This window comes from Aristolochia californica, unplaced genomic scaffold, assembly GCF_029961685.1.
Source record: "Aristolochia californica isolate CCGP_79_NKW_82.1479 unplaced genomic scaffold, dmAriCali1.0.hap1 SCAF_5, whole genome shotgun sequence".
In the NCBI taxonomy this organism is placed as follows: domain Eukaryota; kingdom Viridiplantae; phylum Streptophyta; class Magnoliopsida; order Piperales; family Aristolochiaceae; genus Aristolochia; species Aristolochia californica.
The window spans coordinates 1,236,960-1,258,646 of record NW_027182214.1 but is presented as its reverse complement, the minus strand read 5'-3'; the positions used below and the strand labels follow the sequence as shown (position 1 = coordinate 1,258,646).

Genomic DNA, 21,687 nt, shown 5'->3' with positions numbered 1-21,687 from the left:
AGAAGATACAAAAAATCTTCATAGTTTAAAGATAAAAGAAAAAGAAATCATAAGATAACTTGGGACTTTGGGGAAAAAAAGGCTGTAGAGCATAAACCTAGGGAAGGAACAAACTTTTACTTCCAAATTTTCTTAATATTGATCACACACTACCTACCCATCATCTGTAAGAGCCTAAGCCTCTATTCAGAGGTGAAAAATGGTTCTCTGAAACAGTGGGAAACTAACTTTCAACAGTCAACCATGATTGACCCACCTTAATTAGAATGGATGCAAGTCAAGAACAGGGACAGATGTAAACGATATAATCCAAGGCATAGAATCCTGAGTTTATGCAACAAGTAGAACATAATGCATTAGTAAGAAATTTGGAAAAGAAAATATATGAAATTATGAATTTGAGTAGGACATGGCACAAAAGCCTTTGAAATTAAGTATGAAAGAATGGCATAAACACGATTGAGCTATAATGCTCAATGAGATGGTTCTTTCTGCAGGTCTATTCATTAAAAGAACACAATGACATTCATCAAACTGTATGCCATACTAATTAAAGATGAGTGAATTATAAATCACATTCCAATAAGCAAAAGTCATGCGCATCTCGTTCAGTTTTTAAGAACAAAGCTGAACAGAACTCAATGTAGATCGATCCTGATCTATCTTTAATTAGTTAACCTTCAAGTACAAAGCACCAGCAATTTAAACCCTCAATCTAGATTTGCTATTTGATTTGAGAATTGATACAAATCCCATTAAGTTTAACCTTCTATGTACATTTTGGAACTATAAGTAGCCACTTGAGACGCTAAAAAGACATAGTAACCTGTATCTTCATTACTGTTACAGTTTATTCAACCATGGGAAGTTTGAACGATAAACAGCAGGATTGCTAAGCTACACCAATAGTTGAACTGTACCACCTGCAATCTTCTGTCTGATGTTTCCCTTTCCAGTGTGAACACCACTGCAGAAAATGAAGCAGCTAAAATGATCGGACAACCTCCACCGCAAAAAAAAAAAAAAAAAAAACACTATTATACAATATGGTAATTTCAACAAGAACAGCAACCTGTTTACCTTTTGACTCAGCCTCAGCTCTGAACGGTTCCATATTACAAGGAGCACGCAGAACCACATTCCACGTTCCATAAGAGTAAATATTTGAATGCTTTTGTTGCCTCAGCAGGATTGCTGGCAGACTAACATGAACCTACCAAAAAGAGAAGCCTCGCTCTCTGGTAACCTTTCTCAGTTCGGGTTTGAGAAAATTCCTCCTATCAGAGTTGAGGCTGCCTTGGTTGTTTCTACTCAAGGGTCCTATTGAGTCTTTCTTTGTGTGTAACTCAGTCATCTGAGCTCTAGAGCTTTCCTTAGCATAAAGCCAAGCTTGAAGCATCTCATCTGTCTTTGGCTCTGGAGGAAATCCTTTTTCCTTCATTTCTTCATAATAGTTAAAAGCTTCATTCAATTTCCCATTCAAAAAGAGCCCATGTATCAAAACAATATATGAACTTCTATCCGGACTCAGTCCATTTTTCTGCATTTCATTCCATATTTTAAAGACATTCTCATGCTGTTGCCACCGGCAGAATTTCCTTATCAACATGATATAAGTATCATGCGCAAAGGCGCATCCTGTTTCTTTCATTTTGTTTATCAGCTCAAAAGCCTCTTCAGGAGTCCTAACAATGGCCAGAAAGGTATGGTAGGTCCTAATTGAAGGGGAAAGGCCCCTCTGCAGCATCTCATTCAATAGGAACCGAGCATGCTCCAATTTCCTGGCTTTACATAGAGGCTTGATCAGCGAATTGTAGGTAACAACATTTGGAATGCAACCATTCCCCTCCATGGTCTTCACAAGATTGATAGCTTCTTTCACACATTTCCCTTTTGCAAGTGCGTATACTACAGCATTGTAACCCTTTCTATCAGGAGAAATTCCCACTCTTTTCATTTCATCCAACAGCCTAAGAACATCTCGAAGGCTCCCGGCTTTTGAGTAGCAAGAGATCATACTCCCATAAGAGACAACATCTCGAGCAATGCCTCTCCTAGCCATGTCATTCCAAAACCTCTTTGCCACTCGTAAATTCACAATCATGTTGCACCATCCATTTAGAACAATATTGAAACTTTTGGTGTCAAATGGAAATGAATTTTCATTGCAAAAGAGTAAATGCTCAGCATCCTGCACATTTTTGTAGCGACAAAGGGCTGAAAGAAGATCTTGGAACTCCTCAACTCCAAGAGTAAATCCATACCGCTTAAACGAATAAAAAGTCCCAATTGCCTTTGCAACATCATGCACAGCACAGTACTTCCTGATAAGGATCAGGAGAGTCTGCGGGGTCAGCAGTGGAGTACCAGGGACTCGCCTCATTTCATTGACCAAGCTCCACGCTGTGTCAAACTTCTTCATTTTACCCAGAATCGCAATCATGGTATGATATTCGCGGGTGGAATGTGCATACCCCGCTTGCTTCTGAGCCCAAAGAAAGAAGGTGAATGCTGCAGACCAGTCATTCCGAACCCGTGAAAGGACCTCCTCAACAAGCTCTGGCGATGCCGGCACGTCACATTTATCAAGCTTCCGCTTTGCTTCAGCAGCATCCCGACCAAAATCATCCAGAATATTCATTATACTCTCAACACTATGAATTAGAGTCCCATCTTTCCTACTCGATTTGGCTAGTCTAAATTCGTTATCGTCGTCGTCGTTAACATCGTCAGCCTCACCATCACTACCATTCTCCTCCACTCCAGCGGTGGTTGAAAATCTACAACCTAAGTCCACAAAAGAGAAGCAGGGATTTGATACACAAGCAACAGACGGGACCCTTGGTTTTTCACTTCCTAAACACCTGTATCCGGCAACGTGCAACAAAGCCACAGACTGGGAGTGTGTAGTTGATAGGTCTCTGTGTGCCTTTAACAGAGAAGACAAAAATACTAAACTTGACCTTCTTCTGAAATTCCACATGTTTACAGAGTTCACGACGCTTACCTTGCTCTTCGAAGAGAGGAAATTCTTCTCCCCTTCAGAGCTTGAGATTTCAGGTCGGAACTATACGGAATTTTCTCTTTGACGGTCCACATACCAACGAGAACGAAGCTGCTTCCTTAGTCATCTAGTGGGCAAGAGAAAAAGGGTTCTTTCCCCTCTCAGTTTGCCTTAAATCTTTCCTCTGACAGACTCGAAATACTCCTTTTCATTCTTTCAGTTTACTTAACCCGATCAATCTCCTCCGCTTCTGGTCAGAGGATCCGTCTAGAAACTTTTCTGGACGGTCTTTCCACCTATGGACGAGATTTGGGCCGAGTGCACTGTGAGTTCTTTGCCTACAATCCCGATTCCCGCCGGTTAGGGGTTCAGTTTTTCTCGAGAGATAATCTCAACTCTGATCAAGAAGAGTACCCTTTTGTGCTGGTTGCTGTAGTATGCGGCAGAGTTGCCCGTATCGGCCATATCGGGCCGTTTACCGGGGTCCATAGGTTATGGCCTGATGCGGAGGAATTTTTTTTTAAACATTAAATCGATCCGATACGTATCGTCCGATACGCAAAAAGTATCGACGTTATGACTTTAGGAGGGAATCGTTGTCCGGAGCTCGTTTGAAAGAAAACTCCAGTGCGCGCCCGCGTCCAATGGCCAAAATCCCATCTCTCCGTCTCGAAAAAGCATAACCAGAAAAAGTGTCACTCGCGCTGGTCTCTGGGAAGAGAGAGAGAGAGTAAGACGCAGAGCCTCCGCCATGGCCAAGAAGAAAAGCTGCAATGCCTACGAAGAAGCTCGAAAGAAAAGGCTTCAGGAAAACCTCGAACGCTTTCAGGTTACTCGCTCTCCTAATCTCTTTTTTCTCTTCCTTCTTCGGAACTATTCCGGAAGGCCAAGAATGCCTCGATGAATGGTTTCTCGACTCGCTTTTACTTTCTTAGATAGCTTCCAGACGGATGTTCCGTTATTCAAGAAATCTTAGACTCATGAACTGCTTGATTGTGAGGTTACGCAGACTTCAGTAGCTCTTTTTTAATCTATTATTTATACTGAGTGACATGTCAAGAAAATGAAAAAGTGCTCTTTCATCGTTATCGGAATGTAATCTTCTAATCTAGGACTTTATCATTTGAAACGATTGAAATTAGAGAAATGGACTAGTTGTTTCCCTTATTAAGGACAAATCGGCGTCTCTGAGCGTAGAAAAAGGAGTTCCCTTTCTATTTTTCTGTGGCAAACACTTTCCTGGTAATTGATTAAAGTTAACTTCTTTTATATCAGAGAATCTATGGTTGTTATTTCGTACTCATCTCATGCGGAAACATGCCATGTGGTACTTCAGTTCTTTACTTGCCTATGAGGATCTGTAGTTGCAAATGTTTTATGTTATTGAGATTTCTACTTGAATCGAAATTGACAAGTTTATATTTGTATCTTCTTTTAAATTGAAGGAGTTGGGAATTCAGAAGATCTCTAAAAGCCTCAAGGAGAGCAGCAGCACCAAAAAGTCCTCGGTAAACAAATTTCAATGTAGCTATTTTGAGTGTCTTACTTTATAGCCTACCGAGTAATCAGAAGTATCCAGAGTGAAATGTTCCTGTTAAATTCGTATGTAGATGCAAGAGGCGACGGTCCTCAACTGTCTTCAATTTTATGCCAAGCCTCCACTTTTTTCTTTGATCTGGAAGAACCTTAAATAAACTATGTCATACCATTTCATAGGTCATATATGTACTGTCAAATATTTCTTCTGCTTGCTGCCAATTGACAGCGTTGTGCTGAAATATGCCATTGTTCAGTTCTGGCATCTTTGTTTTCCCATTTTTTGTCCAAAATCCCACCAGTGGATGGACAAAGGATGGAAAACATGGATTGTCAGCAAGCACCAAATTTCTCTTTTATGTGACAACCAATACTGTTGAAATCTATTGTTCTTTTCTATAACTGATAACTTGACTCAGTTCTTTATCCTTTCCCTTGTTTCTCTTCTCTCTGTAGAGTTCTCGTGCAAAACCAAAAGTAGAGACAATGTTTGATGTCTTGGAGCTCCGACGTTCTTCAAGAGCAAGGAACCATGTTCCTTCATACAGTGATGATGTAAGTACCTACTCTTCAAACAAGCAAATAAGAAGAATTTGCATTTGACTAGACATACTTATATGAGTTGTGAGATAGCATGTAGTATCACTTGTGCAGCTGTGTTTTGAATCTATACAACATAATAAATGTATGCCCTGAATCATAATATAAAAAGACATCTACTATTGCTTTTTCTTGCAACTTTCACTTTCTATCAATTACATTTCTATGATAAACATGTTTATGTTGTACATATATAAAATTCAGCAATGGTTTGATTTGAACTACGTTGAATGCATTTGAAACAGGTCAGACCAGAAGACCTACAATTTTTCCGTAGAAGGTGGTTACAAATGGATCAGTGTCTTTTTACTCCCTAATTTCTTTCATTTAGCAATTTCTTGACTAGCTAGTAATACTTACTATTAAATCTTCAGATATGCCAGAAAAAGACCATCTAATGGCATAAACCTGGCATCTTATGAGGAGAGATGCAATGCACTCAAGGCTGCAGAGAAGCTCCAAAAGAATCTAAAGCCAGGGCATCCATCTTTTGTTAAATCAATGGTAGCATCCCATGTGTCTAGTTGCTTTTGGCTGGTATGCGTCCTACTTTTGATAGTATGATAGTCAGTCCTATTAAATGTGACTGAAGAAAAGTTCCTTTGTATTGTGTCATCTCACAATTGTGTTTTGATGATCTTTAAGGGCCTTCCTATTAAATTTTGCAAAGATCACCTTCCTCGGAATGATACAAAGATGGTTTTGGAGGACAAGAACGGAGCAGAGTATGATACTATTTACATTGGAAGCAGAACTGGTCTTAGTGGTGGATGGAGAGGTTTTGCACTGGAACACAAATTGGATGATGGGGATGCTTTGGTTTTTGAATTGACTAAGCCAACAAGATTCAAGGCAAGTTCAACTTCTTCTTTTTCTTTTCCACTGCAAGTTTAAACTTCAGTTTTTCAGTCTATTGTTGTTCCATAGACATGGATCAGTACTGACAGCAATAAGTATAGAGTGGGATTGTAAAAAAATAAAAATTCCAGGTGATTTAGATCCGTATCTTCTTGTGGGTGCTCTTTCTTTCTCCTTGATTCACAGGGAAATGGCAAAGAATGGTGAGTGTGGAAGCACCATGAAGGTCCACACTCTCTCCTCTGTACTGATAAAATTATTAAGAACCTTTGGTAGCCCCAGAATATTGACTGCGTTCATTTTCTCAATTGAAGGTCAATGGTCTTGGTTAAATTTATCTTTAATAAGATTTATTAAACATGCTTCTGCAGGTTTACATAATTAAAGCATTTGACAACAATGTCCAAGAATAGGTCATGGTGGTAAGAGTTAATAGACAAGAAAGGAGCCCTCCAGATAAATCAAGAAAGATCTGGAAAACCAATTGCTCTCATTTTGGCCTGCTGCTATGCATAAGAACAGCAAATTTCACTTGATCACTCATTTGTATAATTTGCTGAGGTTCTCAACTGGACTTATCTCCAGCAAAGAAGGGTTTGATTAGTAAACGTTGATTTTGTCTAAGATTAACCAGTGAGTGTGCTCTCTTGCTTGTTGCAACCCAATGTTTAGTCTTTCTTTAACTGCATTTTAAACCTACTATGAGATTATACAATCGAGAACTAAATGTAGAGCTACTATGTTTATATACTTACATATGTCATGAGTAGTCAGGTGTGTATTTCTCTTGCTGAGTTGATTTGTGTCTCAGTGGTTCAGATTTTGGGGCTGGCCGTTCAGTTTGAGGGTCTGACTCGCTGAGAATCAGATTGACTTCGGTCTAACTCGGACAATTTGAGTCTGACTCTGTTCGACTTACTTTGCCTGTCTCTCAGGGCTCTTAGTTAGGCCTTGTGATCCGGTTGAAGTGACGGCCGACTTAAATTTTATAAGAAAAGATAAAAAGGTATGTTAGTAAATCATGCGAGTTATCGAATGTGAAAAACCGCATACTTTCACTCCAATTACATCGTCGGTGGGTCGAAAGCTCGCCCCCTCCATTGGAATCTACCCCCGTCTCTTTCTCTCGCTGTCCCCAGCCGGAATCTTGCCACAGACGACCTTCAAATCAAGCCATTCCTCTATATCTTTGTTCCACGACCGAGTTCTCTGAGAAGAGTGTCATTTGCGCTCTGCACACTTCCCTTTGTCACGGTTTATTTTCAATATATGAATCGCAGGCTCTCAGATTCTTCATTTCTGGAATCGACTTTGTAGTGGAAAACAAAAGGAGGAAATCTAAGGCAAAAGAGGATGCAGAGGTTTTCTGCCGCGAGGTCTCTCTCTGTGCACTTCTTCCGGAAACAGAGGTTACGCGTAGCTCATTTTTCGACCTCCCTACTCTTTGATGACACGCAGAAACAAGTAAATGAGTTTCTCTTGTTGTGTGTTTGTTTTATTCTATATTAATGTTTATTGATCGATTGCGGTTTGCTTTCTGGTCGTAAATGAGTTTTTTTTTATTTTTTTTTGGAGTTGCTGGATTAGCAGCACGCGAAAAATTTCCGGAAATACTGATTTTTCAGCTTATGCCTGTCTGCATTTCTCTCTGTGTTTTGTGAGGTTCATCATTTAAGTTGGGCTATTTATCCTGTGCGATCGCTCTGTATCGAATTTGACGCTGATTAATGGTTATTTTTAGATTAGACTGGAGTAGTTGAACTCATTCTTGTACCGAACAATGGTTGGATTGTATAGGTACAATCCTATCGTTGTTGAGTAAATATTAATGTTTATTGATCGATTGCGGTTTGCTTTCTCGTCTTAAATGAGTTTTATTTTTATATAACTATTTCATATTTAGATATTACAAAATTACAATTTGATTACAAAAAAACTCTCTGGTTCATCTTCCTAAAGGTAACTCTGTTCTCTTTGGTCCAAGTCTGGTGTTCTCCGGAATTTTTTAATTTATTTTATAGTGATTTTGGTTTCTTTCCCGGTAATTTTACAATGAGATGGATTGGTTATTTTGTTGCTCTCATTGATTTGTTTGGTCTCTTTCTTTTATCTCTAGAGGAAGGACCCAACTCTCTCACTATATTTAGTGGTAACATATCTTTCTTCAGAAAAAGAAACATCATACTCTTTTCAACAAGTTTCATGATTTAAAATGGCCCAGGTGTTGAATACTTTCTGAATCGTAAGCAAGCCTTCCATGTTTCAGTTTTATTTCAATTATCCGTGTTGTGTTCACATAGAAGTTGAGAATGCAGACTCATCTACTTGTGCTACTGCATCTTTTTCCACTCATTTTTTGTATACTCCATGATATTCTTTCACTGCAATTGATTTTTGGGCAATGACATTTTGGTGTCTACATAGGTACGTAGAGGAGCAGAGACAGCGCATATATACAACATTGCTCTTTCTCAGGATTTCTAGTGGTTACCCGTCTTGGTGGTAGAATGGTGGGATATATTTTCCTGCCCAGGAATCCTAAGGCTGAATATGTGGACAGTTCCCTTGTCACTGGATACAGCCAACCACTGGAGGATGTATCTCATCATTCTACTAGCGAGGAGGCAGCTGAATTGATGCAATCAAGACTCATGGACTTCTGTGGATGCCATCATATGTCCAACTTCAGGGGAAAACCCAAGCTCATCCCTGTCCTTCATGAAAAGTGCAAGGGCCTTGCTGCTTAAACCAGTGTTGTATTTTGAAGAGTTTTCAATAATTCTATAAAGCACCTTGTTTGGATTGATCTATTTTCTTGAACTTTTTTGAAGTAATCATGCTTTTGAAAATTACAGGTGGGCTACCGAAGTATTTTAGTTCTGAATGGTCTTTTGTGCAGTTTCACTTGCTAGAAAATACCCGGTTTCTAGCTGCATTTGGAGCTGAAAACACTGTTTTGCTTGTTGGCATGGATGGAAGGCATGTTTTCCTTATTATTCTTCTTTTTCTGACAGTGTTTTTAAACAAGAAAAAGCTGATATTTTCCACATCCATGTACTCTTGACCAAAGTGCGTATATTTCCTTGCATAAATGCTTTAGTTTGTTTTGTGATTCAAAGATTAAACTATTGTTGTTGAAGACATCGATGATTTGGTTACTCTCTTAAGAAGCACAAGATGTTCCTTGCCACATGGAAATCACCCCATGTGGCCATTGAGGCAAGCCCCAGTCTACTTCAATTAGTTCTTCTGTTGTTGTTGATGTTGCTCTCATTGATATTCTTGATCTCTTTCTTGTCTCTCTAGAGGAAGGACCCTACTCTCTCACTATATTTAGTGGTAACATATCATTCTTCTGAAAAAGAAACATCATACTCTTTTCAACAAGTTTCATGATTTAAAATTGTCTAGGTGTTGAATGCTTCCTGAATCGTAGGCCAGCCTTCCTTGTTACAGTTTTATTTGAATTATCCATGTGTTGTTCGCATAGAAGTTGAGAATGCAGACTCATATACTTGTGCTACTCCATCTTTTCCTGTTCGTCTTTTTCTTCTGATTTTTTTTGTATACTCCATGATATTCTTTCACTGCAATTGATTTTTTGGCAATGACATTTTGGTGTCTACATAGGTACGTAGAGGAGCAGATAGAGCACATAACATACAACATTGTTCTTTCTCAGGATTTCTACTGGTTGCCTGTTTCTCTCTATCTCTCTCTGCGTAAATACCATGCCATTTCTGTGTGTATACATCTGCATGTTCGCCCACATATTTATAGCGACAATTCTAATGCAATCAAATAAGCAATTGTCGGTTGATTTGAATGTTCCAATTTCAACCAGATTGAACAAAATTCTTGTTCAGCAACCTTGGCTATGTGCTTATTTTCCGTAGTATTATTAAGACAAAGTGAAGTTACAGAAAACTTAGTAGTTGTACTGGCGTTGGAAGGACTTCCATTTTAAGGATTAAAAATCTGTATACAGTGACAAAATGAACTGCTCATTTCTCCATTTCATGTTCATCTCTCAAATTTGGTGCCTCATTCAAAAGACTAACATTATCATCTCAACTTCGGTTAAATATGACTAAAATTTTCTTTTAAAAAATATTAATTTGTTTTTAAATTATTAATTTTCAGATATTTAAGAAATAGAATCATTAAACAAGATTTTTTGGTATTTACACTATTACACCAATGATTTAAAACTCGACTCAACGTCCAACCAAACGATTGAACCAATGGCGAAATCATAATAACGTAAAAAGTTAAGAACATTAATAAGCTTTGACATTTAGAGAGGGGATTGCGACCCAATTTGATCAGTGATTAAACCTGGTAGTTAGAACTTGATCACCCCTCTCTAGCTTGTGCTCATGAGGGGGTTCCGTATATTTCGGCATTTCCGTAAGTTTTCCTATGTTCTGATAATGTTTCTCTGATATTTCAAAACTTGGTCCCCACCCAGTCGCTCACCACCGGTTGCTGATCTAATAGGACTCATGAAATTTTACTTGGTTCGTATAAGTAAAATTGATTTTGCGACATAGCGTCCAAAGCACGGGAGAAGGTTGAGCACTGCACGTCTGCGTCTCTTCCTCGCTGTGGTCTGGTCTCATCGTGCAACAACAAGTATCAGAGACTGCGGAAGACAGTTAGGTGGCACTGAGGTCTTTGTACAGCTTTCACAGCTTAGACGAGGGATCGCTGATTCCTTTTTTTACAAAAAACAAGGAGGGTAGAACAAGACGAAAGAGACCGACACGCTGCTCATTGTAGCTCGACTGGAACGAGAGAGGGGGAGTGGATAGATTCTTCGATCACCCTTTCCCCCTCAATCCCTCTCTGTTTTGAATGGTTCATTCTTCTCTGTTTTTGCTGAAGATCGGATCTATCATATTTTTTTTTGGTTTACTTGGGTAAAAAAAGGCGTCGTTTATGTCGCCGAGGATGCCCCAAAAGAGCCCTCCAAAGCATCGCCACGACGGCAACTCTCCTCTACCTCTTGGAATGGATTGGAGTCCACCTCCTAAGAGATGGGTCAGTCAATTCTTCTTCCCTGATCCCAGAGTTCCTTTTATCGTTGGTCTTAATCTGTGTCCAATTCATGGCCTTGTTTCTGCTGACCTTGTTTCTATTGACTCATGGGTCGTTGTTTCTATTGTTAGTGAAATTAAATTCCTAGGAGTAAAATAATTTTGTAGGCTTAATTTTGAATGTCCCGAGCTTAGGATAATTGAGGTTGTACTTAATTGTTTTAGCATTCTCAGTCTCTTAGTTTCTGTAGTTGGATGTTGGGTATTAGAATCTAATCTGGTGATCGTTGAATGGCTTTAGGGTCGGGGTTTAAGTTTTGGTCTGGTTGGCTAGTAAAGAGATCTATATGATCCTAATTCCAAACTTATTAATTGCTTAAAGGTTATACAGCCTTATTTGGGTTTTCTTCAACTTAAAGAGTAACCGTTCTAGTTTAGACAACAGATTCTAAATTGATGTATAAATTGTGTTAATGGTTATAGTTATTTTTTTTTCTTATATTTGGTATTGCTATTGCCTTGTATTTCCTTGATGAATCTTGTTATGAAGTTTAGGAAGGTTGTAGCGAGTGTGATCGTCAGAGCAAGTCAGAATTTTCGTTGTTCTTTCCTTCTTTATAATCCATCATTTGGTAACCACTGAACTAGCTTCATGCTTGTCTGATTGAAGCTGTTCTTTTTTTCCTAGTGCATGCCATTTTTATTAATTCTAATCTATGAAAGAGAATCACCAGCTCCTTTATCGTCTGTCTGAAAGTTAGCTGAAACAGAAATTATTTTGTTGATTTATGAACTAGAAAATAATTATTTTTATTAAAAGGGTCAGCTGTTTGTAATCTCTTTTAACATTTTAGTGTTGTATGGTTGATGGAGTGAAGGGAGATTTTTTTTGGAGTCAAACAATCAGCATGATATTTATTTGGTAGATTGAGGATAAATTTTACTGTTGCTGGTTGTTTGTCAAATTACCTAGGGAAATATTGCGTGTTCTTTGACAATAACAGTGTTGCTCCTTTAGTAAAAAAAATTGAAGTTTTTTAAACCTCAAAGGTCCATCAAAAGGTAGAATAGCAGTAAAATCTTGAAATTTCATGATCCTACTTGAAGTGTGCCTAGGTACAAAGTATTGGTTTAGATAAGGCATATTGTTTATGAACACATAGATAAGGAATGTCAGTTGGTTAGAACATTTGCATTGGAAGCTTAAGCCTTTTGCGCACTGGTCGTATTCAAATTAATGAGAATTCTTGTTTTCAAACCTCTTTAGTGTATCTTGATACCCATCCATGTAACAGTTTTCCTAAATAAAAAGTTTGCATTTATTTGTTTCTAACACAAACTTGAGCAATATTTGTAAATGTTGGACACATTAAAATGAAGTTAGTATTTTGAAACTTCAGTGTTTTTAAATTCTATTTCACAGTTCTGTTTCCTTGTCTGTCTATTCTCTATTTAGTTGGAGTCTGAAAATTTTCAGCCTTATTAAAAGTTCCAGATTTGTCTTTTAGGAAGGAAGAGACACTGTTTGGCCTCATGATTCACGGTCAGGATGGAGTTACTGTGTTACTGTTCCCTCTTGGATAGTACAAGCTGAGACAAAAGCTTCAGAAGGCAGCTTCATTGATCCAGTGGTGGTGAGTTGCCAGAACGAATGGATTGTCCTGGCTGTTTATGTATTGGTAGAAAAGCTATCTTAGAAGCACAGTAATTGCTTTTTGCTGAAGTATTCTGTTGGCAAGTCCCTAAGGCTCATTTTGAAAGTGCACCAGCTCTGGGACAAATATTGCTAAAAAACAAACTTTTGAACTGTGCATAGTGCCTTTTCTTGCTATTAGCAATGATATTTAAGTTTAATATATCTGGGACAAATATTGCTAAAAAACAAACTTTTGAACAGTGGTAGTGACTTTTCTTGATATTACAATGATATTTAAGATTCATACCTCTGGGACAAATATTGCTAAAAACAAACTTTTCAATTAAGATTAATACCAGTTCAAAATTATCACAACTTTTGTAATGCTCAATACCTGCTCCTAGGAGTTGAAAGTATGGTATTTAATTTACCTCAATCTTTTCTCTTGTTGACCATGCACAGTGCTTTGATTTCTGTTTTAATGTCTTAAGACAGTTTTACAGGGTTCAGGTTGGAATTCAATCACCAGAAGGGATTAGTTTGGCTGGAGGGGTATTTAGGAGATTCAGTGACTTTTTGAAGCTGTACAGTGCAGTAAGTTGTGAACTCTATCTTGGCACTAGCATGAGAGAAGCATCTCGATATGCTATTGCTATTGAACAAAATTTACTTTCACAATGGTAATTCATGTGTCACCAAAAAATTGTTTCCTGCTTCGTGTGATTTGATATTTGAATTCTCCATTTGGGAACTCTTCCAAGGATTATATGTCTCCTTTAGAGCAAGTTATTTTGGTTTCTCAGTTGAAAATACACCAAAGTTCGGCTCACGTTCATACATTTAGTTGAAGGGCAAAATATCGAACTGAGAAACTACGCTAGGATAATTAAGCTTTCGTGACGGAAACGGATTTCTCAGGGGTATATAGTAGTATTTTTTCCTTCGTTATTCTTCCTAGGCATTAGCTGTTTTCTGGGTTTCAATGAGTCCTGAACTATACCTTTATGTATGTCTTTGTCTTTTCCAATGAAAGATTATACCATTTATACTGCGAAAAAATTCTATATTTCAATTTTGGCTTCTTTTGGAATTAACAAAATTTTCTGTAAATAAAATTTTCTAACAATTTTCAAGAAAAAATTGTATTGCAAAATTTCTGCTGACACAGAAGTCAGAGCTCTTCTAAAAGTGGTTAAACTGTATGCTTGGCATTTCTCTAGTCCTTTCATTGTTGAAGGCGACTTGTCCATCATCATATTTTGGATGTTTTGGATGGTGGCTCCCCCTTGGAGAAAGAGTACATGTGCATGCCGAGATCCTAGAAGTGTGTTGTGTTAACTATTTCACTGTAGCATGTTCTCAGGTCAGCAAATTCTGTATCGAACTCCCAAGCAAAGAAGGAGTCTCCTGCAAGCAAGTTGTAATGGGCATGCCCTCCCCTGTAACTGAAGCTTGAGAATTTCTCTCCCTCTAGTTTTGAGGGGTGAGGCTTCTCTTGCTCCTAAAGCTGTAACTCTTTATATTTGATGCATCCCAACATTATGGGGCCAAAAAGTAAATATCATCCAATAAAAAGAACTTGTACAGTGCACATTCTTTCTCTTTTGTGTCTTTGAAAGTAGAGGACTTGGTATTGGGACGTGGAATAATATAAAGCATTATTGTTTTCTTCATAACATTAATGTAAAGCAACATTCATAAAAAAATGTAAAGCAACTTGCTCAAAGAATAAAAGAATTAACCAAGGTTTATGAAAAAGTATGCAAATGGAACAGAAAACCAGGGGAACAGTTAATTGTCACTCTGTCCATAGCCTGTAAATACTATTCTCCATAAGCTACCTTTGCATGATCCCTTGTTACATTTTCTTTGTTTGACTACTGCATGAAATAATCTCCTCTTTGTAGGTAGATTGTTGATTATTATTTGCATTGTTATTGAAAGTGGTTTTGACTTTGAGATGTTTTTAACATATTTTCTTTTTTCTTTAATTTGTAGCTTAAACGTGTATTTCCCAAGAAAATTCTCCCACCACACCCGCCCAAGCATCGTTTTTTAAGAATCAATTCGAGCAAAGCACTTTTAGAAGAGGTAGGTAGCTCATAGATTTTTGGTTTTTCTTTTCATGCTAATATGCTGTTTGGTTATGGATATATGCTCAAGAGTGTTTAAATCTAACTACCCTTATATTTGAATGTAACCAACTATGGCATGACTGCTTTAGGAGTGGGATTTCCTATGGTTTCTGAAACCATTTATATATTCCACGAGTTTGAGGAACTCAATTAACAATAATAAAAAATATATAGCGATTCAATGGTACTACCATAAATAAAAATATGACCAGTTCTATGATAAATCTCATTCAAAGCAAAGAAGAATAAATTTTACTGTTTTCTTCTAGACTATGCAGAATGATGGAAAAGAATGTTCTGGGGATGTCCTAGGAGTCTGGTCCTACTCATCACTGCCTGAACTATGTCAGAATTTCATTTTTTTTAAGTTTGACCAATGTGGGATTCATTCATAGATAATTGTATTTTTTTTATTTTTTTTTGTGGGGTCGGATATGGGGGGAGGGGGATTGTATAAAAATGGATCTGTCATATTAGGAAAAATGATCTCTCTTTAATGATGAATGGTCTCAAAATGTTAGTTTATTCCAGAGGAGGTGTGCTTTGGAGGAATGGATGGGCAAGCTACTATGCGACATTGATTTGTCCAGAAGTGTTCCTATGGCGTCCTTTCTTGAACTGGAAGCTGCTGCTAGGGCATGTACGTAATTTTTTATTTATTCATTGTTGGTTTGATTAATTTTTAGGTTTCTGAATTAAATTGAGAAAGGATAGATTTCTGTATATCATGTATTTGATTGACAGGAAGTACTAACAATATTGATTTTGCTTATATATAAAGGATACTGTTCACTTGTGGGGAGAGTCGAGTTGGTCCCACCCATTTAACCACTGATGGTGGCCTCAAGTTAATTTTTGATGATACACACTGTTTGATCTAGAGGCCTTTACCAGATGAGAGTGAACTGTGGGTCTTTTATCTTTCATTTCATTTTTATGAGTCTTCTTTGGGTTTGTTGATCAGGCTTTTTGGACAGTTACCTGTTGGTAGTCAGACTCTTTAATTGGTGGGTCCATCCCCACCGTACCTTGTGTTTGGGGTGTCTGAAATATAATATGGTCACACTCAGTAATGTCTTTTTATTCTGTCTGAAGGTACAATGTAGTCACTTGCATTCATAGTTTAGCATGATAAAACTGTAAAGCTTTGCTTCTGCAGCGTTTCAGGATGAGAACCACAAAAGCTTGGATGCTGTTTCTGATGGTATTCGTGGTGGTTCATCTTCATGGGCATTGCAAGCTACATCTAGTGCTTCTTTTGTTGTGAATAATTCATTAGCAATTGCAAAGACTTCGTCTATTTCCACAGATAACTGTAGTGATTATACTTATGAAGCATCAGATCTGGGAACTCCAAGGCATGGTAGGGACCAATTTTCAGAAATCGGTTCAGATGATATTTCATTGGATCAGGACTTGACTTCTACCATGGGCACAATCACAAAGTATGGCAGGCTGAATAATGAAAATGGACTCATGGGAGAAACTATGTCAGAACAACTAGAGTTTCCTAGGGATAAAATGCTTCATAGAAAGGAAAATAGTATTCGAGGGAAGGATGTCTTTTATGGAAATGCCTCAACTGAGTCTCAATCCGAGCTGAAGGGGGATAATATCCTTGGACATGCTCGGAAACTGTCTGCTGAGAGTCTTGGAAGTGATACAAGTTCTGCGCGGGGCAGTGAAATGTTGAATTCTGGGCTGGGCATTTCTGGGGATAACTCTGTGGGTGCCATTAGAGATGCAGAGGTTGCTGGTTTGCAATTTTCAAATAATGTGCAGATCGTTCTTCCATTGGATCAGCGTAATAAAATGAATAGGGTGTTCACAACCTTTCAAAGAAGATTAGCTACAGCTACAACAGATATGGAGGATCTTCGGGCTAGGTTAGATCAAGAAACAGCTACAAAAGAATATCTTACAACAAAGGTGGGTACCTCTTGTTCTTTTGAGGTTGCTTGTGCTCATATGACTTGAGTTATTCAATTTCATTGTGGCATTTTGAACTTTTATTAGAAATATTAGAATGGGATAATAATTCATTTGGCACTTTCTTTCTGATTGTGGAGCTAAGATATCTCTTGCCAATCATTTGGCTGAGCATTTGAAGTTTTTTTTTGTTGAGGATGATGAAGAAATTTTAGTAAGGAGAGAATAATTATAAAAAAATTCAAAGCAAATGGTTAGCCAACAAATGAGGCCAGCAAGAAAAAATACATCACAAACCGCAATGACAAATAAAAACATAAAAACACAGTATCTTCTACCTGGGTCAATTGGGTAAGAATCACTCTCAATAAGATGCGCTGGAGATGCTCCCTGTTTCCAATTAATGAAGTTTCTTCTGTTACCTGAAGGGCACTTCTTGAAAAGTTAACATCAAATAGGATGCTTCTGCTTTATAATCAATTGCCCTTGTAGAGCATTAACTTGGCTGAAAAAACAGCATCTAAGTTAGCATTATGGTTTGAAGCTGGACTGAGCATTCTTCCCAACTTCAATAGGTCAATGAATCTTGACACATATCAGCCAACTTTCGTGAATGAGGAGTTGACTTTGAAGCCCATTACATTTTACAGTTCCTCCGATCGCAGACCTTGCTGGATAAAATTATTTTCTAACTCAAATCACTCTCTAGCTATTGCTTTGGTTGCATCTGGAACCCCATTCATCCCTTTGCCTCTGCATCAGTGTGTTATATGTGGGCCAACCAGAGGCTTGTTTTCCTCTTTTCTTTGTCTTTACTATCTGGAATCTAGTTTCAGAGGCTTATCCAAAGGTGCAATTGCAAACAAAACTGTTACGGTTTTATATGAGTTTACTTGGTATCTGTACCTTCCTGATGAGAATTATTCCTCAAAGGTCACTTAGAGGATTTCAAAAAAAATTCTTGTTACAGTACTTTCGTTTTCATAACTTTCTTATCCTATTCTACCTCCCCAGGTGAAAGATTTGGAAATTGAACTTGAAAGTACAAAACAAAAGGCTAAAGAAAATTTGCAGCAAACAATCTTAATTGAAAGGGAACGAATCACACAGATGCAGTGGGACTTGGAGGAACTTCGTAGGAAGTCTATGGAGATGGAATCAAAGCTCAAGTTTGAACAGGTTTCTTGTCCTTGCTGATATGCATTTTCAAATAACCCATAGTAGAACTGAAATTCATTATTTATTTTTTTGCGACTTTCCTTTTGCAATTTCAGGATGAAAAGATTATTGCAGAATCAGAAAAAATGTCTGCCATCAGTGAGAAGACCTCATTGATGCAAGAGTTGAATGCGATGAGAGAACAGTTTGAGAAATTGCAGAGGCATCAAGCAGGTTCAGAGATGAAATCCAAAGGCGATATTAAAGTTCTTGTTAAGGAGGTTAAATCTCTGAGAAAAACTCAAACTGAATTGAGACAGGAGCTGAGTCAATCATTGCAGGAGAAATCTGAGCTACAGGTTGGTGCTTATTCCTTATCTTGAAATGCTTATATGCTTTCTCGTTTACTGGGAATTTACCTGAACCTGCCCTATTTTTTAAATTCCATAGGTATTCTGGCAATTGATGTAATTTAGATGGCTTCAGGTTTAAATATCTTAAAACCACTAACCATCATTTTTTGGTCTCTCTCGCTTTCTATGTTTCCTCCTCTCTCACCCATCTTTTTTTTCTTATTTATTAGGAAACATTACTTTCTCCACATTCCCTCTTTTTTTTTTTCTTTCTTTTTGTATTGGTTCTCTGTCTGAGCACCTCAAGCGTCTTTTTGTCTCTTCATCAATATTTTTACATCAATGAAACACTTTCTTGTAACTAATCTGAAGGACAACCTATGGGCAGTTCATCTTATCTATTGACTGTATGTCTTGCTTGACTACAAAGCTGCCTTAAATTCATGTTTATGGTCACTGAAGTGGCTAGATTGTTTTATCTAAAGTCACGGGGTTTTCATTAAAAAGTAAATAAAAAATCAATATAGAAAATATAAGCAAATCATTCTATTTGGATCCCTTGCAGATATGGTTCTACTCACAAAGTATGTTACTGCAAGGAGCTAACTTTTGATACTTCCATTTCTTTTTGGGATGATTCAAATCCTTCCTATTTGAACTTTTAATATTTATTGTTGAATGTCTTCTCAAAAAAAAAATATTTATTGTTGAATGAGGAAAGAACACTTTAAAGGTATTTTATGTTATCAATTTTTATTTGGACTCTTTCAGAAAATTCTGCAAAAAGAGAAGCAAAAGAAGGAACAAGCAAAACTTGCAAGAGAGAAGCTCCTGCATGAATGTGAAATTCTTCGTTCCCGGCTTCAAGAATGTAGTGTCAATTTTCTTGCAGAAGGGGAAGATAAATTCAATGTTGAGACTTCTCTCTCCGATGCTCTGGATCTTTTGACCACCTCGGACAATAGAATTGGCCTCCTCCTTGCAGAGGTATGTCTATCATCTTTCATGGCAGTTTGTGGTGTATCATGTTGTATTTTTATTTTTATTATTTTATCTATGACCAGTTAGTTATTAAGTTGCATCCTATGGCACCGGCACATGCCTTTCATGGTGGAAATGTATATTTCATCTTAGTGGTCATTATTATCTGGTGAAAGTCCCATATGGACTTTTCTACATTCTTCCCCCCTTAATATCAGCCTTGCTATTTCGAAAAAAAAAAAAAAGTCCCACATGGGCTATGGGTTTGGAGATTCTTGACTTCTTTATATTGGATAGTCAATTAAGGATGAGTCTAGGGTTGAACCTGATCCCTGACCCTGAAACCCGAACCCGACACGATCATCATCCTCATAACCGTCCCAGTAAACCAACTTAAACCTGACCCATCCCCACTCCATCCTTCCAAAACCCAACCTGTCTCAACCATGTTTTATATCTGTCTTGTATGTGGGTCGGGTTTGGGAAAACCTGTTCCGACTCGAAACTCGGCGGATTTTTTTCCCAGCCCTATCCTCGACCTGTGGGGTGAAATCACAAACCCGAACCCAGGTTTTTCAGATCGAGTCGGGCTCCCCAGAAAATCCGACCCAATGCCTACCCCTAGATGAGCTAGCTCAATTTATCAATTACATTATTATTGGTTGGGTATAAGTCAGGTAAATTGATGAACAGGGTACAGATGTCCTTAAAAGTTTTAACAACAAATAGTAATTTGACTGCCTGGACGTATGCCAGCAGTTAGCTGTCCCTGAACCATTAAGTTTTCAACATGAATAAGAGGAAGTCTCCAAAGGAGTTGGGAGACATAATTTGCTGTTACCATTGAATCTATTGACAAAGGTTTTCAGTTCATTTTATTACTATTCGCCATTGTTAAGAATGTTGAAATTCTGTCTTGCTTGTTTTTGCATAAATCTGTTGGTTCACTTTTTTTTCTTCTTGTTTTTCAAGAGGAATTATTTCATGTTAAATCCTATAATCTTCAAAAGAAAACCTGTAATATTTTTTCAAACTTGATGATTTTGGGAATTTTTTCTTCTTGCTGCATTGAAAGGCTTCTCTATTTGCTAATTAAATGGGTGCATTTAATTTCATGGAAGTTGGAGAACTGTAAACTGCTTTGTGGCTCTTTCAAAGTTATGGCATTCCTCATGACAAACTAAATTGTTAAAATACGGTAGGCACAATTGCTAGCCCAAGATGATGATGATCAGGGTGACAAACTTGAGAGCAACACACACAGAAATGGTGATGATCCTAGAATTGCGGATAATGAGGTGCGGAAGATGTTGACCGATATTTTTATTGACAATGCTCAGCTGAGGAAACAGGTGAATTCTGTAATGGGCTGTGCCTTGAAAACCATAGTCAAACCTGATAAAGAAGATGGGAGAGATGATACTGCACCTGCTAGAAAGACAGTACTCAACAAATTCTTAGAAAGATAGAGCAAAGGGAATGTATCATGTGGTTTTTTGTAAATACTCTCAAAGTAACAATGATCCCTTTCATTCAAGTCCTTTCCACAGTAAATTAAAAGTGAAGTTTCTGAAATCTGAGGCTTATTGTACTGTATAATTCTTGTCCCAAGAAATTTTTGGCCTAGTGAGCAATGAACAATGTAGTATGTTGTAGCTTTTGTTGATTTTTTGTGGATAGTTTTGTGTTAGGAGTGACATTAAAGAAGGCAGAACCTGCATTTACTGCTCTAGTGAAGGGTGAGGGCTAGAAATGTGCACAGGTTAAAATTGAAAAGGGGCAGGGATAATTCTTTACCTATTATTACATTTTTAATTCAGATAGGTTCCAATGTTCTATTACTCATTTATTTACCCTATTACCTAGAGAGAGAAAGAGCACAGATGAACAGGTGAATACAAATGTTTGAAATGTTTAACCAAACTTTTAAGGCCTGTTTGGAACCCATAGAAAAGAAAATAAAAGAAAAGAGGAGAGATAGATATGTTCTGAAAATAAGAGAATTATTTTCTCTATTAGCTAATAAATTTTCTCTCACAAAATGATGAAATTTGGAGATTAAAAAAAAAAAAAAAACTTTAATCGTCAAAATTTTAAAATATTACTATTTTTTTTTTTTTATCATTTTCCATTTGTATCCAAACAAGAGAATCTATATTTCTCCTTCATTTTCTCTCTCATTTTCCATGGGCATCTAAATAAGAGAAAAGAAACATTTTTTTTCTCTTTCTATTTCTTTTCTTTTCTCTCCACTTTCTGTATTCAAAACACAATTTTAAGGTCACCATAAGAACTTATACTTACATAAAGAAACATGGCTTATTTAAGGTCGTTAATACAATTGAAAAGCAGATCGCACAAGAAAGTGAAAATAAAATCTAGGGTTTTTTATTTTTCTTTCAATATGTAATATTATGAAAAGTACATTGAAATTTTATTACTAAAATGATTTGTGATG

General features: G+C 37.4%; 3 protein-coding genes across 4 annotated transcripts; 2 read left to right on the top strand and 1 right to left on the bottom strand.

Moving 5' to 3' along the window:
• Positions 1-634: 634 nt before the first annotated feature.
• Positions 635-3,389, bottom strand: LOC137966423 (pentatricopeptide repeat-containing protein At5g15010, mitochondrial). The gene is made up of 2 exons (XM_068813024.1): positions 1,081-3,389; positions 635-967 (listed from the first exon to the last, which is right to left on the bottom strand). The coding sequence occupies exon 1, from the start codon at positions 2,981-2,983 to the stop codon at positions 1,214-1,216; it is 1,770 nt and encodes a 589-aa protein (XP_068669125.1). The 5' UTR covers positions 2,984-3,389; the 3' UTR covers positions 635-967; positions 1,081-1,213.
• Positions 3,390-3,658: 269 nt separating this feature from the next.
• On the top strand, positions 3,659-6,725 carry LOC137966424 (B3 domain-containing protein Os05g0481400). 2 transcript variants are annotated; one of them, XM_068813026.1, is made up of 7 exons: positions 3,659-3,833; positions 4,450-4,512; positions 4,997-5,095; positions 5,386-5,420; positions 5,515-5,644; positions 5,786-5,992; positions 6,370-6,725. In XM_068813026.1, exons 1-7 carry the CDS (start codon positions 3,756-3,758, stop codon positions 6,409-6,411), a joined length of 654 nt encoding a protein of 217 aa, XP_068669127.1. In that variant the 5' UTR covers positions 3,659-3,755; the 3' UTR covers positions 6,412-6,725. The 2 variants fall into 2 exon arrangements, with proteins under 2 accessions (XP_068669127.1, XP_068669126.1); XM_068813025.1 differs by having other exon boundaries at positions 5,515-5,677.
• A 3,809-nt stretch (positions 6,726-10,534) lies between these two features.
• LOC137966437 (PX domain-containing protein EREL1-like) lies at positions 10,535-21,016 on the top strand. Its single transcript, XM_068813044.1, has 10 exons — positions 10,535-11,041; positions 12,546-12,671; positions 13,169-13,267; positions 14,672-14,764; positions 15,340-15,448; positions 15,968-16,737; positions 17,752-17,916; positions 18,012-18,254; positions 19,020-19,235; positions 20,432-21,016. Exons 1-10 carry the CDS (start codon positions 10,940-10,942, stop codon positions 20,696-20,698), a joined length of 2,190 nt encoding a protein of 729 aa, XP_068669145.1. The 5' UTR covers positions 10,535-10,939; the 3' UTR covers positions 20,699-21,016.
• The last annotated feature ends 671 nt before the right edge of the window (positions 21,017-21,687 follow it).

Bases quoted from the DNA above. Each gene is read 5' to 3' on its own strand.
- LOC137966423 (XM_068813024.1), bottom strand. From the start codon at position 2,983: ATGTGGAATTTCAGAAGAAGGTCAAGTTTAGTATTTTTGTCTTCTCTG.
- LOC137966424 (XM_068813025.1), top strand. From the start codon at position 3,756: ATGGCCAAGAAGAAAAGCTGCAATGCCTACGAAGAAGCTCGAAAGAAA. The intron at 5,421-5,514 runs GTGGTTACAAAT...TTAAATCTTCAG, and splicing joins CTACAATTTTTCCGTAGAAG to ATATGCCAGAAAAAGACCAT. The intron at 5,993-6,369 runs GCAAGTTCAACT...ATGCTTCTGCAG, and splicing joins CTAAGCCAACAAGATTCAAG to GTTTACATAATTAAAGCATT.
- LOC137966437 (XM_068813044.1), top strand. From the start codon at position 10,940: ATGTCGCCGAGGATGCCCCAAAAGAGCCCTCCAAAGCATCGCCACGAC. The intron at 11,042-12,545 runs GTCAGTCAATTC...TTTGTCTTTTAG, and splicing joins GTCCACCTCCTAAGAGATGG to GAAGGAAGAGACACTGTTTG. The intron at 14,765-15,339 runs GTAGGTAGCTCA...AGTTTATTCCAG, and splicing joins GCAAAGCACTTTTAGAAGAG to AGGAGGTGTGCTTTGGAGGA.